The sequence below is a fragment of the Linepithema humile genome, chromosome 8 (genome assembly GCF_040581485.1).
Source record: "Linepithema humile isolate Giens D197 chromosome 8, Lhum_UNIL_v1.0, whole genome shotgun sequence".
NCBI classification, from domain to species: domain Eukaryota; kingdom Metazoa; phylum Arthropoda; class Insecta; order Hymenoptera; family Formicidae; genus Linepithema; species Linepithema humile.
The window spans coordinates 4,862,584-4,876,066 of NC_090135.1; the positions used below are offsets into that span (position 1 = coordinate 4,862,584).

At 36.2% G+C, this 13,483-nt stretch overlaps 3 protein-coding genes across 4 annotated transcripts; 2 read left to right on the top strand and 1 right to left on the bottom strand.

Moving 5' to 3' along the window:
* Window positions 1-112: 112 nt before the first annotated feature.
* Window positions 113-6,785, top strand: LOC105668157 (uncharacterized). Its single transcript, XM_012360384.2, has 16 exons — window positions 113-460; window positions 573-620; window positions 823-1,021; window positions 1,321-1,483; window positions 1,953-2,131; window positions 2,218-2,376; window positions 2,458-2,615; window positions 2,827-3,188; window positions 3,901-4,012; window positions 4,092-4,227; window positions 4,322-4,461; window positions 4,550-4,744; window positions 5,467-5,616; window positions 5,689-5,849; window positions 5,926-6,142; window positions 6,383-6,785. The coding sequence occupies exons 2-16, from the start codon at window positions 581-583 to the stop codon at window positions 6,517-6,519; spliced, it is 2,508 nt and encodes an 835-aa protein (XP_012215807.2). The 5' UTR covers window positions 113-460; window positions 573-580; the 3' UTR covers window positions 6,520-6,785.
* LOC105668159 (RCC1-like G exchanging factor-like protein) lies at window positions 6,681-9,073 on the bottom strand. Its single transcript, XM_012360388.2, has 8 exons — window positions 8,719-9,073; window positions 8,383-8,637; window positions 7,984-8,272; window positions 7,735-7,907; window positions 7,484-7,645; window positions 7,222-7,349; window positions 7,000-7,131; window positions 6,681-6,881 (listed from the first exon to the last, which is right to left on the bottom strand). The coding sequence occupies exons 1-8, from the start codon at window positions 8,831-8,833 to the stop codon at window positions 6,804-6,806; spliced, it is 1,332 nt and encodes a 443-aa protein (XP_012215811.1). The 5' UTR covers window positions 8,834-9,073; the 3' UTR covers window positions 6,681-6,803.
* A 220-nt stretch (window positions 9,074-9,293) lies between these two features.
* bun (bunched) lies at window positions 9,294-13,334 on the top strand. 2 transcript variants are annotated; one of them, XM_067360609.1, is made up of 4 exons: window positions 9,294-11,954; window positions 12,110-12,161; window positions 12,254-12,457; window positions 12,656-13,334. In XM_067360609.1, exons 1-3 carry the CDS (start codon window positions 10,078-10,080, stop codon window positions 12,455-12,457), a joined length of 2,133 nt encoding a protein of 710 aa, XP_067216710.1. In that variant the 5' UTR covers window positions 9,294-10,077; the 3' UTR covers window positions 12,656-13,334. The 2 variants fall into 2 exon arrangements, with proteins under 2 accessions (XP_067216710.1, XP_012215822.2); XM_012360399.2 differs by having other exon boundaries at window positions 9,294-9,771; window positions 9,838-11,954; window positions 12,254-13,334.
* Window positions 13,335-13,483: the final 149 nt, after the last annotated feature.

A 13,483-nucleotide genomic window follows, 5' to 3' on the forward strand; every position in this document is an offset into this window, starting at 1 on the left:
TAACCGTCACTGCGCAATCGGTGCTGAAATACTTTCATATACTACAAGTAAAACTACAACTAACACTCTTGCACGTAAATCTCGGCTTGTCTCACCTCTGGTTTAATATTATATCGTTATAATTTTCTAATTTATATGTACAAAATTCTAACATGTATATTTCATTATTTGCGGTAATGTATATATATACGTATGGATCAGTGTGAAATAGTTTTACCTATAAGCTATAATTAAAAAAGTTAATTCCGCAATATTTATGAAATAATCGAAGTATTCTCTAAGGGTCATCTCTGCAATCAAGTGGAGGGGTAGATTACTCACAACGTATCTTATCTCTTGATAGTGATGGTAGGTGAGACTATGCTTCTAAAAAGGTGTGGTGTACTACTCGTTACGTGAAACCGAAGGGACACCGTGTCTTTCTTTCATAAAAAAGACTGCAAAAGTGCAAAAGTGCTGGGTAAGTTATTTGTTTAAGAAAAATTTGCACAACATTTTTTTATTGCAAAATATTTCTAAAAAATTTTAATGGAAATATTAATTTGAAAACCTATATCTTCCATTTCCAACAGTTCAGAAGATGATTAGATTATATTTCTGGATTATTTTATTCAATCTCGGTAAGCAATTTATATTATTTCAAAAATTTGTAGCACACTAATTTTACAATATAATGTGTTTATAAAAGATAATTATGAATACTTGTGTAAAGTGTTATCTGTATTATATTTTTTCTTTTATATAATAATTAAACTTGAAACATTTTTATATCTTCTTAGTATTCTACAGAAATTAATATAGTGATGTAATGTTTTATTTTAGGCGTTTTCGCACAAGAGAGTGCATATCAAAATGTCGAACCGACACTTCAAGAATGTTACGAGAATAGATATCTTTTAGAAAAAGATAATAGATTACCTCATACTTTGCATACATTAATCACCATTATTCGAAAGATCGAAAACGTAACAGATGGCTTAAACATGGATTTACGAAGTGTAACTGTTGCCATTTTACACAGGTATAATTTTTTTTTTTAATAACAGTGTCATAAAAGATGTGTATTCACGCGCGCGCGCGCGCGCGCGTGTAAAAGTTTAAACTATTAATCAGACAAAAAATTTTATGTTTGAACTGTTCGAACAATTCGAATCCAAAAAGAATGAGCATCGAGTGCGGACAGTTTCAGACAGTTCGAATAGTTCAAACTCCATCTTTTTGCAAATAAATTTGCAAATAAATTTGCAAATAAAAGTTTGCAAATAAATACTAGTTTAAAATTGCTGAATTCGGCAATTAACCTTTTATTTGAAATCGTAGGTATCGCCAAGATGGGATAGTAGAGAATCCAGCCGTTTTACAACAATCCGGTGTATTGCCTTACAGACTGAGTTACCAGGGTCAAAAATATTTGCAAATACGTCAATTTATAACGCAGAAAGTCAACCAACTTCCTTACAACATAATCACTGATGTTGAAAGGGTCAGCTTAATAGAACTTAATATGTAGAAAGTATTTTACTATTTTAGCGCAAACATAAGGAATAGTTGGAATTTTCGAAAATTAATATTCCACTCTTGGTAAAAATAAATATGTCAAAAGTTGAGAAAAATTATAAGATATGACATATTCTGTACGAATTTACTACATTCTTATAATTCCTTAAAAAATTTTATAAAAAATTCCAATAGATTTCTGATAAATTTTAACATATTCTATTGCTTTAATTTACGAACAGATTAACAAAGTAGAATATATAAAAATTTGTCAAAATCTATCAGAATTTTTTAAAAATGAGAAAATTTGAAATTTTTTAAAGAAACCTTAACAAATTCGTACAGAATATGTTATATCTTACAATTTTTGTCGAATTCTGATAACTTTTAACATATTTATTTTAAGAAATAGCTAGAATTGTGAAATTAATGTGTAGTAAATGTATTATTTGCAGTGCACTCTTCATTTTATGCTATCTAGCAGTATCGAAGTATACGAAAGGCATGACGAAAGCATGGTATGTAGATATGCCGATAATGCGTACAGAAGTGCGAGAAGTGTAGGCCGCAATCATTCTACTAACGCGAACTCTGATATCGATCGTGATGTAGAAACCTTAACACCTGAACAAATGTAAGTTTAATATAAGAACGGTAGAATAATTACACGAAAATAATGTAATAAATATAACTATAAAAATTCTCGTGTTGCACATACAGAGACATTATCACAAATCATAAGAATGGAATTACCGACGATGGGGTTGATCCAAATGCGTTGTATCCGGAATTACCGCCGAACCACCCGAAAATCGCTCGAGTTCTCGCATCGAAGCCAAGAAGCAAGTGTCCTGTAGAAAATGGAGTTATTAAAACCGAGTAGATAGATTTTATATTAATTTTCGTATTGATTTTATTATAGAATTTTCAACATAATGGGGTTTTGATCAATTCTTACAGCTGGGGTGCAGTTTCTATCGGGTCAGTAATTGCTGGGATAGCTGCTGGATTGCAGCCCGAAATGGTGAAACTTGCAGATGTATTCCCCAATGAACCACCAGAAAGGAGAGCAAACCTATCAGAATTAGTGGATAACAAATGGCTTGCAACTGTGGCTGGTAATGACACGTTCATTTTATTCTTCTCATGTTAATATTCTGCACACAGGTTTAGGAAAAAATTTCAATCAAAAATTAACACTAAATTGATTAAAGCACGGTGCTTGTCTCTTTTTATATATTACGTTATTTTAATAATCAAATTATTACTTAATTGTTGATTATTAAATACATTGAGAAAAATTGCTGCAAACAGTTTATATTTTTATAGGCGATTTGGCCGAAGTTGTTTTAATGCAAGGGCCTACAAACGAGAAACTCAGCGTGGGTTTGAATGGAAATTGGAATTCGTCAGCTCTGCCTCGTTGGTATTTTTTGAACTCCAATGAAAACTCCAATGAAAACTCCAACTACAAATTACAGTTCACCACGGCGGAAATCAGAGGAGATCTCGACGGATTAATTCTTGCTAACAAAGTGGAATCTATATACACAAAAGTATCCACTTTAAAACTATCGCAGATTTTGGATATGTATTACAGTCCTCGCGGATTCCTTAATTCCTCAATAAGAGCATGTAATCGAGGAACATTATTCAAAACTGCTGATTTTAACTCAACCATGTCTTTGCAGGTAATTTCATGTAAAATATTATAAAATTTACTAATTAACTCTTTACGGACGGGCGTCTACTATAAAGGACACCTCTTTGTATTTTTGACACTGCTCATTCGATATTCATGAAACGCCTTAAAGAGGTATTTGTTAATACTTTATTCAAATCTAGGATCAAAAATACAACATTCAAAATGACGAATTTAATATGGCGGATCAAATATTTTAACAAAAATAATCGGATTATCTTAAAACTCGATTTTAGAGGGTTCTTAAGGTTGCTGAATTCAAATAAAACCTCAGAATTTTTAAATTTATTTTAAAATGGTGGATTTAATATAATAAAACAAATTTTTAAAAGATAGTCGAGTTATCTTGAAATTCAATTTTAAGCGATTTTTGGAATTGCTCAATGCAATCTTAAAATTTTGCAATTTATATAATATTTGAATTCAATGATTCCAAAAACTACCTAAAACCGAGTTTTATGATAATTGAATTAATTTTTCAAAGTTTAGTCCGCTATATTAAACTTGCTATTTTGAATTTTGGAATGCTAAGCCACAATCGAATTCAGTGACTCTCAGAACTTTTAAAAAACAAGGTGTATTTTGTTAGAAAGCTTCCGTGTTCAAAAAGAATTAATATAAAAATATCACAAACGCAACATAAATAGCTTTAAGAGTTTTAAAAGCCACTCAAATTTTGATTCAAATTTGTACTTGTGTAGGCGTATACTGCTTCCTTAGTCTTACGGGATCATTTGCATACAGCTACAATACACGACAAGGTAATAGAAAAATTTGCAGTAGAAGCGGCGAATGAGCTATCTGGGTATGTCTGTGAGTATTTAACACATTTTGCAAAAGTAAATATTTTTCTATAATGAGCGCGCAATATAAATTAACCTATAACTTTTAGCATCTTCAATGAATAAGGATTTATCATGTCACGACACAGACACGACAAATTTCATTGATAATGTTCAATTCGCTGTTGATCTCACAATTATTCTCGACACAACATGGCCTTTCGATTGGATACAACCAATTCTTGCGTAATTATAATTTACATGCAAATATAATAAATTGCCTTGATCAAGCACATAATTCTAATATAACAAAAATATTTTTTTATTTCTTTATCAACAGACATTTATTGGAAAGTGTGAAGATAAGTCGGTACAACAGTCAGGTCACAATTATGAATGGTCTTGACGGTAATATTATTATCAATACCACCAGTAGTATTTTAGATTTTTATTATTACAATGCAACACGTTATAGCAATGGTACGTATATTATATTTCTAACATGTGCCAAATAATTGTATTTTGCTATGAATTGATATGAAAGTAAAAAGTTACTTTCTTTCTTCAGGTACTGGTTTCAATCTTCCTAAATCACTTGAGAAATTACGCGCTCTACAGACGAAAAAATTGGAGAATGAACGCCACGATTTTGGGCATGCAAAGTCCGATATAGTCTTAATTATTCCATACACATCATCTCTTAATAGTGCCGATAAGAAGTATTGTATTGAAGAGATAAAGACGATGCAAGAGCAAGTTCCAGGTAAAATTTCGATTTCGATATTTGCCTCTTATAGAAATTACGTATGTAAGATAAAATTATAATTGATCCTACTCTAACAATATTCTATATAGTTTTCCAAATTACAAATCACACGGATACAATCAAATTATATGATCAAAAACTTTAATAAATAAGCTCGTAAAGCCGGAGCTAGTTTGACGTGTTCGATTATTTATTTAATACAAATGTACAGACGTTTCAGCCATTGTATTTAGCCTTTCTCACTGTACAATTAATAACATCGAGATAACATAAAACGCATTTGAATTATATGAACTAAATCGTCTGGTTTTTTAATAATTACGCTTGCAATTTATCAATCTATCGGTAAAAATGAAACGAGGATGTTCTTTATCAGATGCTACTGTGAAAATATATGGATGTTACAAAAGTCAAACGGCTATACGCGTATAAACATACATACCTCTATCATCAAAAACGTTATTTGTTTCTCAGCAATCGTAAAATTTCTTCCTATATATTTGTCAGTTACAATTGAATAATAACACAACCATAGGCGTCAATCTTGTTAGAATTAGAAATAAAATGGAGAATAATTCAAGTTTAAACTCTAAGAAAAAGAATAAATCAAAAGACACACATACCTCAACACCTTCTTACTGGGCACTCATTTCGTAAAAGAAATTTCATATTTAAAAGTTTGACGTTTAAAAAAAATTATATGATTAATCGTATTACAGATGCCACATTACTTATATTGGCATACGAATCGAAAGAGAGATGGGCAGATCTTGTAAACGATCCAGTGAATGACTTATTTTCCATCAATTCTGTGAGTCCACAAAGACCTTCATCGTCACTTGTTGGTTTGATTTCGAGAATCAAAGAGGGTAAGTATAAAATATAATTCTTGATATTTTTTTATTCTGAAAGAGAGTATAATTTTCACTGTGTCATTGCAGTTCCACAGCGCTTAATCAATACGCAATGTGGAGCCGATTATTCTGTTACTGGATCCTCCAATTCGTTTATCGATTATATTGAGCCAGCTACTACTGTTTTTTACAAATTACACCCTAATTATTTCTTCTCTAGCGATAGCAGTCATACTTCTGTAATAAAGGTAAAATTTTCTTTATGCAGAATCATAATTCAAAGTATTATTTTGAGAATATGTGTTATGAACAAATTTATTTTAGATTGAAGGGTCTGGTTGGGGTGAGTTGAAAGTATGCACGTCACGAAATCCCATCAAGATTAATTCGACTGAAGATGCAAGTGTATCGTGCGCTTCGATAAACAGTAATATGCATACCGTTTCGTTTTCCTGTGACGATGTTGGCTTGATACACCTTTGCCAATCATTTTACATGTCAATAACTGCCAATTCATCAGTTACTAATTATCAATGTACAGGTAAGCACAGGTACAATTGTATAATAATTTTAATTCGAATTAATTTTTTGCAACAGTTATAAAAATTTATCTTTAAAGATAAATATTTTTGTGCAAAATAGATGCTATTTAATAGAAATTTGATTATCTAAGTGAACGTTTTAATGAACAAATTTAAAGTTATTAAATGTTTCGATATTTAATCAAATTAGAATTAGTCCTTCCCTTTCTACAGTGTTTTTAATATATTCATATTTTTAGATATAAATGTGTGCAGATTCCCCCATATGATAAAATACACTGTTTCCTATGAGAATTTGGAATGTGTAAGTAGCGCAAGTATAAGCATGTTGAACATTGTTGTTTTAATCATAAGCGTGATTTACACGTTTTTGTAATGCACGATACAAAAACGTTATCTAACGTGACCGTTTTAATGAACAAATTTAAAGTTATTAAATGTTTCGGTATTTAATCAAATTAGAATTAGGAATAGGTTGTACATATTACACATATTTAGTACTGCATTTCTGCAATAAGCCAACAATATTTTTACAAATATTTTGTAATCATTCTTTATTTTTATATATATAAATAATGCTAGAAATATTAACATAAGAACGTATATAAAATTTGCTTGCATCAATAAATTGGTTTAACATAAGCAACAGGTGTTGTATCTTTAAATAAAAGGTTTACAGAGAGTCACTGTATGATCCACTCCACATGCAATCTTTTTCACTTGAGCTCCTACTGCAACCTATTGAGAGAAAATAGCCAAAACTATTAAGCAGAACCTTCACATTACTCATTCATGTCCTATTACTTCAATCTTATATATGTAATATATTATATTTATAAAATAATAATCAATTTACCCTCAAAGGAAAAAATTGATTTTCTTTGTGTCCTAATCCTAAGGATCCAAATTTATTGCCACCCCACATATACAAATCTCCTTGGTTGGTTAGTGCTGCTAGTTGACTAATCCCACAATATATCTTTGTTACCTACATATAAAAGACAGATTTTTTTTATCAAAATATAAAAGCTTTCTGATTTTTTAACGCATTTAAATTAATTTAATTAGATTAAATTACCTTGATATCACGATTATACACATTGCGGCCAAACAATGTAGGAGGAATCATGGTTGGTTTTGATACTTTCCGCACTTCAGGTCCAAGACCGAGTATGCCATATCCCCACACATAGACATCACCAGCATCTATAACACATATACAGCATATTAGCTACATATATTAATTATAAAACAGAAATTAATATAATACATTTTTCATACAAAGCAAAAAAAACGTAAATTATTAAAACAAAATTGATAAATTATATATTAATACGCACTGTTTAAGACCATGCAAAAGCATCCACCCGCTGCAATGTCTGTAATATGTCCCATTTTTTGATCCATGTTTAATTCTGTAGCAATATTCACTTGATAATTGTCGTCTTTGGCTGGTAGCTGTCCATATTCTGAATTACCCCAACCATAAACTTTTCCTTTATCTACAACAGAAATATTTTTCAGATTTTAGATTTTGGTGATTTATATCTAGTTATTATATGTAATTCAGCAAAAGCAAGTTCTTGCGTACCACTAAGAGCTAATACGCAATCAGCGACACAGGCAACTTTGGTTATATGCTGCCCTGCCAGATCACCTTTGACCAAGCTTGGCCGATGTTCATTTCGATAATGTGCAAGGCCTGTTTGTCCATCAGCACCCCAGCCAAATGTATAGACTTCACCTGTCTCGGTTAAGAGTATGCTATTATATAACAGTTAGTGAGAAAATTGGGAAAATTTTGTGAATGTGTAATTAGCATTAGATTAAAATTTCATACCTATGATCTTGACCAGCTGTCACTGCAATAATTTTGTTTCCTTTAACGTCGGGTATATGATGAACAGCCATGCTCTTCTCATAATTTTCATTCAATATAATTGGTCTACCGCACTGGCCATATGCGTTATTACCTAATGTAAATAAACCCTCTGTTGTTAATATTAATAAATGTGCTCTTCCAGCAGCCATGTCTGTGACTTTTGTCAAAGTATTTTGCAGCGGTAAATTTATTGGTCTCGGAGTAAGCACCAGATTGTCAGGAAATTTTTTATCAATTACATTGTAGCCTGCAACATAAAAATAAATTGTAATAAGATTCTCTATATCAAAACTTGTTTTCAATAAGGTGGAAATTTTGCTGAATAATTTTAATCCAATTAAACCGGTTTTTAATTACCAAGTTGTGAGTCTGTGTTTATTCCAGTCCCATAGACAACGTTGTGATCCGGAGAATTTACAGCGTACGCTGTAAAACCGTAGCCACAAGCAATGTCTACCACTTTATGCTGTTCGGCAAAAGATAACCTTTTCGGCTTTGCGAGACACAAGATATCTTTTTTTAATACTTTCGGTTCTCCAAGAGCACCGTGCGATGCAAGCCCCCATACGTATACCCTGTGATCATCCTTTTGACTTGTAGGGTATTGGAAAACTGTAAACATTATTGTTATTTAATGTAAGCATCAGAATTGCACGCAGTGTGCGTAATTTACGCATAAATTCATTTTCTAACTTGGTAAGGTTTTGAGTTCAGGTTCAGGCTTCCTAGGAATGGATTTTTGATTGTCTAAATGTAACTTTCTAGTTCTTGCGGCTTGTTTGAAACAACTTCTTGCTGTGCTAAACATTGCTTTTCTGACAATTTTTCAGGTACAGTCGAGTCTCGGAGTCATATATGCGCGAAAATTATTCAGCAGTTATTTTTTGTTACAGCTTATATTTCGTGTTCCTAGATCAGCGCGAATTTATATCAATCGATGCATACAGTAGACACGTCAAATTCAGTTAAATCAGCGCGTGGCGCGTAGCGCGGAATCTGAATATTTTGTCACGTTCGTCCAACATGGCGGCTGATAAATAGCATACGCTCTCTAGCGGAAGCGATAAATCCTACTCAGCAGACGCTATCTAGTAATAAAGATCTAGAGATAAAAGTGTCGTCGTCACTCCCTAGAATTGTCTTACACGACAACCAATCAGCCTTGTTTATTTGCAAATAGTGGTACATGATTGGTCGCATTACTTCTTGCCACGCGGCATGCCTATCGCACGCTGCGCGCAGGAGCCACATGGCGATGCTTGCTCCGAGCAAAGGTAATGAGCATACGTCAGTTGAAAGTGCGCCGTGCAGCCAAGTGTATCAATGAAGATGGCATTCGTTCATACAGCTGCGGATCGTGTCATGTGGCGGACGGTCTAGTTACAATTCGTGGCAATTGCGCGAATGAATCGGCAGCCATTTTTAAACTGCCCACTTATTATACAGTGTATAAAAAGGATATGGATAATGGACCTTGCGTTTCAAGATAGCAATTTGATACGAATGAGATTAAATGAGGCGTGATTATTAGCGCAGAAGCGAGGATAGGGCGAGAGTAGGAGAGCAACGTGACGACGTAGCGTGTGATCGTTGTCGGCGGACGACGGGCAGGCGGACAGCGGCGAAAGAAAGAAAGAGCAAGAACGAAAGAAGGAGAGAGCGAGGCTCGCTGTTTCGCGAGTGCGAGCAAAACGGACGACGGAGTCGAGCGAGCGTACTCCTGCGCCCGTGAAATTCGATGCAACGGTGAACTGTCAACATTCGACAGAGCTCGGAATATGCTTTTGAGTCCTTACCCCGTATTTTCCGTAGGAGTGAGAGCGCGCGGCGGTGCAGGCGATCACGATCGGTCGCGTTGAGTTGCGGGATCGTCAACGAGGGCCAGGGTGAGCCTCATCCCGCACCAGGATTCACGGTGGATCGAGAGGAAGAGAGTGAGAGAGAGGAACCTGGGGATCGGTGGGCTCGAGCGTGTGCACGACGATGTCGGGTCTAACATGCGAGAGGACGGATGCAACGATCGTGTCTCTCGAATGTTAAGTCCCCATAATAATGGCAGATAATGTACACAGAAAATCGCACAAGCTGTCGGATGGTAGTAGGAAAATATCGAATCCAGTACACCGTACGACCACGGAGACGATCCGTCTGGGGGAGATAGATAAGCTGCACCATCCGGTCACCCTGATCACGCCTAGCAACGTGCAGACGGCCGGCAGCAACCAGTGCAACCGGAAGAAAACATCGTCCTTCCAGATCACCAGCGTCACCGTAGGCTGCCGCATGAGCAATGACGCTGGCGAGGATTCCAACGATGACCTGGACGAGTCGCACACGGAGGACAATTCTGTGGAGCACTCGCGCATCACCGACATCGACATCGAGACGCCCAGCTACTCCGAGGACACATTCTCCAAGGAGGACGTGTTCTTCAACACGAGCAACGCCGCCCTCAGCACGGCTCCGGTGATTCCCACCAGCTCGCAATACGGTCTGGCCATTGTACCCTCCGAGGGTGGCAATGTTAATAATTCAGTTAACGATAGCAATATCAATACTCTGGACATTACATCCGTTACCGACAACAACATAATCAATTTACTGTCGAGTAATGTCAAGCAAGACGCCGATTTGCGGGAGGTTCACTCTCACGGTAGGAACGAGAGATTCAAAGTGGTTAAGATTGAAAGTACAGAGCCCTTCAAGAGAGGACGATGGACTTGCATGGATTACCTGGACCACACGTCTGTCAATCAACCGACGGCGATTAGTACTCCCAAAGTGTCCGATCCGAACGAGGTGTGCATATCTTACGGAGTGACCGACAGCGGTATCGTTGTACCGGAAGCTGCCAAGCAATCCGTAGTGACTGATGATATAGGAATTAATATCGACGCTAACGGGCCAGTGTCGTCTCATCCGGAAACGGTGCACTCGTCGATCGCTGTGTCGAGCAACCCTGCGCAATCGGTGCAGAGTGCAAATTATGCGGTAAACAACTCAATACCTCCCAATGTACAGCATAATCCTACGCAAGTTCAAACTCAGGCCAAGGTGCAGCCGTCTGCACAGCAAATCCCGCAATACTTTCAATCCCAGACTCAGCCGATAGCCACTCAGCAGCAGCAGCAGCAACAGCAGCAGCAGCAGCAGCAGCAGCAGCAGCCGACGCAAGGAGGCCAGGGAGCCACGTTGCCCTCCAATCTGCAAAGCACTCATCCCAACAACTTGGGTCAACCGCAGAGCATGCCTCAGGGTTCTATTCCTATCATAACACAGACTAGCAATAGCACAGTGACGCCTCAGCCCAACATCCCTCATTCCAAGGAGGAGACGTACGTAACGGTGAGCACGCAGAATCAATCCCTGCCGGTCCAGAATGTCTGTCCGCCTACGGTGCAGCAAACGTCAGCCCCGACGTCCCAGGCGCCCAACATTCTCGTCACGCAGCATCAGTCGGACGCAGCCTCCTGTCAGCAGCCCGCATTGCAGACGCAGAAACCGCAGATGACCCAAATTTCCGAGCCACTAACTGCCATACAGGGGATGCAGGGCATGCAGAGTATCCATAAGGTTCCTCAGACGGCGGGGGCGCCGCAGCCGACCTCGTCGACGATACATCCGTCTGGAGCGCCGGTGCAGTCGCAAGTGATTGCGCCCTCGACGCAGCAGCAACTGCAACCGCAGACGTCCAACAGCACCGCACCGGTGCAGATTGCGCAAGTTGCGGCCGGTTGTCAGAACGTCGTGGGCGGGCTGCAGCAGGGGAACATCGCATTTCATCAGTCTGATCCGGAGCAGGAATCCATCTCTGGCATCGTTGCTAACGCCACTACTGTTCAGTCGGCCGACGCGACCCTTCTCGAGTCATCATTGGCTGAAGTTACGCAGGGAAGCGACGAGCATCGTACCCTCGAGGATAATGAAAGGTACGGTCAATTTCATCACCTTGCAAAGCGGATTAATCTCGCGAACCTACGAGTGATTGATAATTGCTATTTATAAGTTGTAACGATACTCTCTCGAAACTCTTCGTACACATATCGTTTTTCAATGAATTAATATGAATAAATCTTTATCGCAGTATGTCGGGGACTAGCGCTGTGGCGATTGATAACAAGATTGAGCAGGCTATGGTAAGAGGAATATAACTGTATAATAAAGCCGTTTACCGCTTGTTAACTTGATGAGCGATAATGAGCGGAATGCATTGTGGTATATTTTCTAGGATCTGGTCAAAAGTCACTTAATGTTCGCGGTGAGGGAGGAAGTCGAAGTACTGAAAGAAAAAATAGCCGAGCTTATGGACCGTATCAATCAATTGGAAGCAGAAAATTCATTATTAAAAGCACACGCAACTCCGGAAACCCTGGCTCAATTGAGCCAATCGACAGCAAAATTGCCCCAAAACAGTTCAGGAAGTGGTCAATAGGTAAACCATTGTACATAAGTTTCTATCGATACTTTGTCAAGTAAATAATGAATAATATAATTATTGTATATATAACTTTACGATTTTTAGAAATTTATAAATAATGAGATTTATTATATTATATATAAATATATATTAGCCTTAGACATTTTTTTTAAGTAAATTAAAGATATAATGGATTATTTTTTACTATTTCAGTTTACCGTTTAGGAAATATATTTAAAACTGTAAATTTGAATTTTCCTTTTCAAAATGGTATCGAATCATTTTGAAGGTGTATATCGGTATGATTCTAGAGACAAAAAACTGAAACATATACGAATGCATGCCAAGACTAAGCAGCGCTAGTGACAGAACTGACATTATTTTACATTTAGAAACACGATTTTCTTAACATGTTAAAATAAGTACGGCAGGATAGGCAGCTTTTGACATTCCTAGATAATTTTTTTTTTTCTATCGTTTTAATGTTTAGCTAATTTAAATTACAGATTCGATAAAAAAAATATATATATAGAGAGAGAGTGTAATTGGCAAGAGAAACGAAGATTAATGTTTAATAACATTTTTCAAGTATTGCTTATATTACGCGACGTTTTAATTTTTAATAATTCTCCAATCTCTGTGTTGCTTGAAACAGATTTACCGGTGGTAAATTTTGTCAAAGTTTGTCACTTTTTAATATCAAATCTCATGTTTTATAATCCGATATTCGTGTTGTAGTCTGGTTTTTAAAGTTTATATATATATATTGTAATCACATCACAAACCAATATCCAAGAAACTTATTATTGGTGTGCATAAAAAAAACCTGCAATTTCCTGTCATGATCTTATGTTACATTTTAAACATGCCTAATAAAACATTTTTAATTGTATCAAGATTGTGGGAATTCTTGATAAGATTTTAATAGCTTTTATATGAAAAAAGAAATACATTATACATAGATTATATGAAGATGCAATTACGATTACGCGCGAAAGAATTTGTTATCAAACCTGTATCGCTCGAGCGGCACATATGTCA

Coding starts and splice junctions, on each gene's coding strand:
- LOC105668157 (XM_012360384.2), top strand. CDS start 581: ATGATTAGATTATATTTCTGGATTATTTTATTCAATCTCG. Junction 1,022..1,320: donor ACTGTTGCCATTTTACACAG/GTATAATTTTTT, acceptor TTGAAATCGTAG/GTATCGCCAAGATGGGATAG. Junction 6,143..6,382: donor TACTAATTATCAATGTACAG/GTAAGCACAGGT, acceptor TCATATTTTTAG/ATATAAATGTGTGCAGATTC.
- LOC105668159 (XM_012360388.2), bottom strand. CDS start 8,833: ATGTTTAGCACAGCAAGAAGTTGTTTCAAACAAGCCGCAAGAACTAGA. Junction 7,646..7,734: donor TTGCGTATTAGCTCTTAGTG/GTACGCAAGAAC, acceptor TTTCTGTTGTAG/ATAAAGGAAAAGTTTATGGT. Junction 6,882..6,999: donor ATCAATTTTTTCCTTTGAGG/GTAAATTGATTA, acceptor TTCTCTCAATAG/GTTGCAGTAGGAGCTCAAGT.
- bun (XM_067360609.1), top strand. CDS start 10,078: ATGGCAGATAATGTACACAGAAAATCGCACAAGCTGTCGGATGGTAGT. Junction 11,955..12,109: donor ACCCTCGAGGATAATGAAAG/GTACGGTCAATT, acceptor TCTTTATCGCAG/TATGTCGGGGACTAGCGCTG. Junction 12,162..12,253: donor ACAAGATTGAGCAGGCTATG/GTAAGAGGAATA, acceptor TATATTTTCTAG/GATCTGGTCAAAAGTCACTT.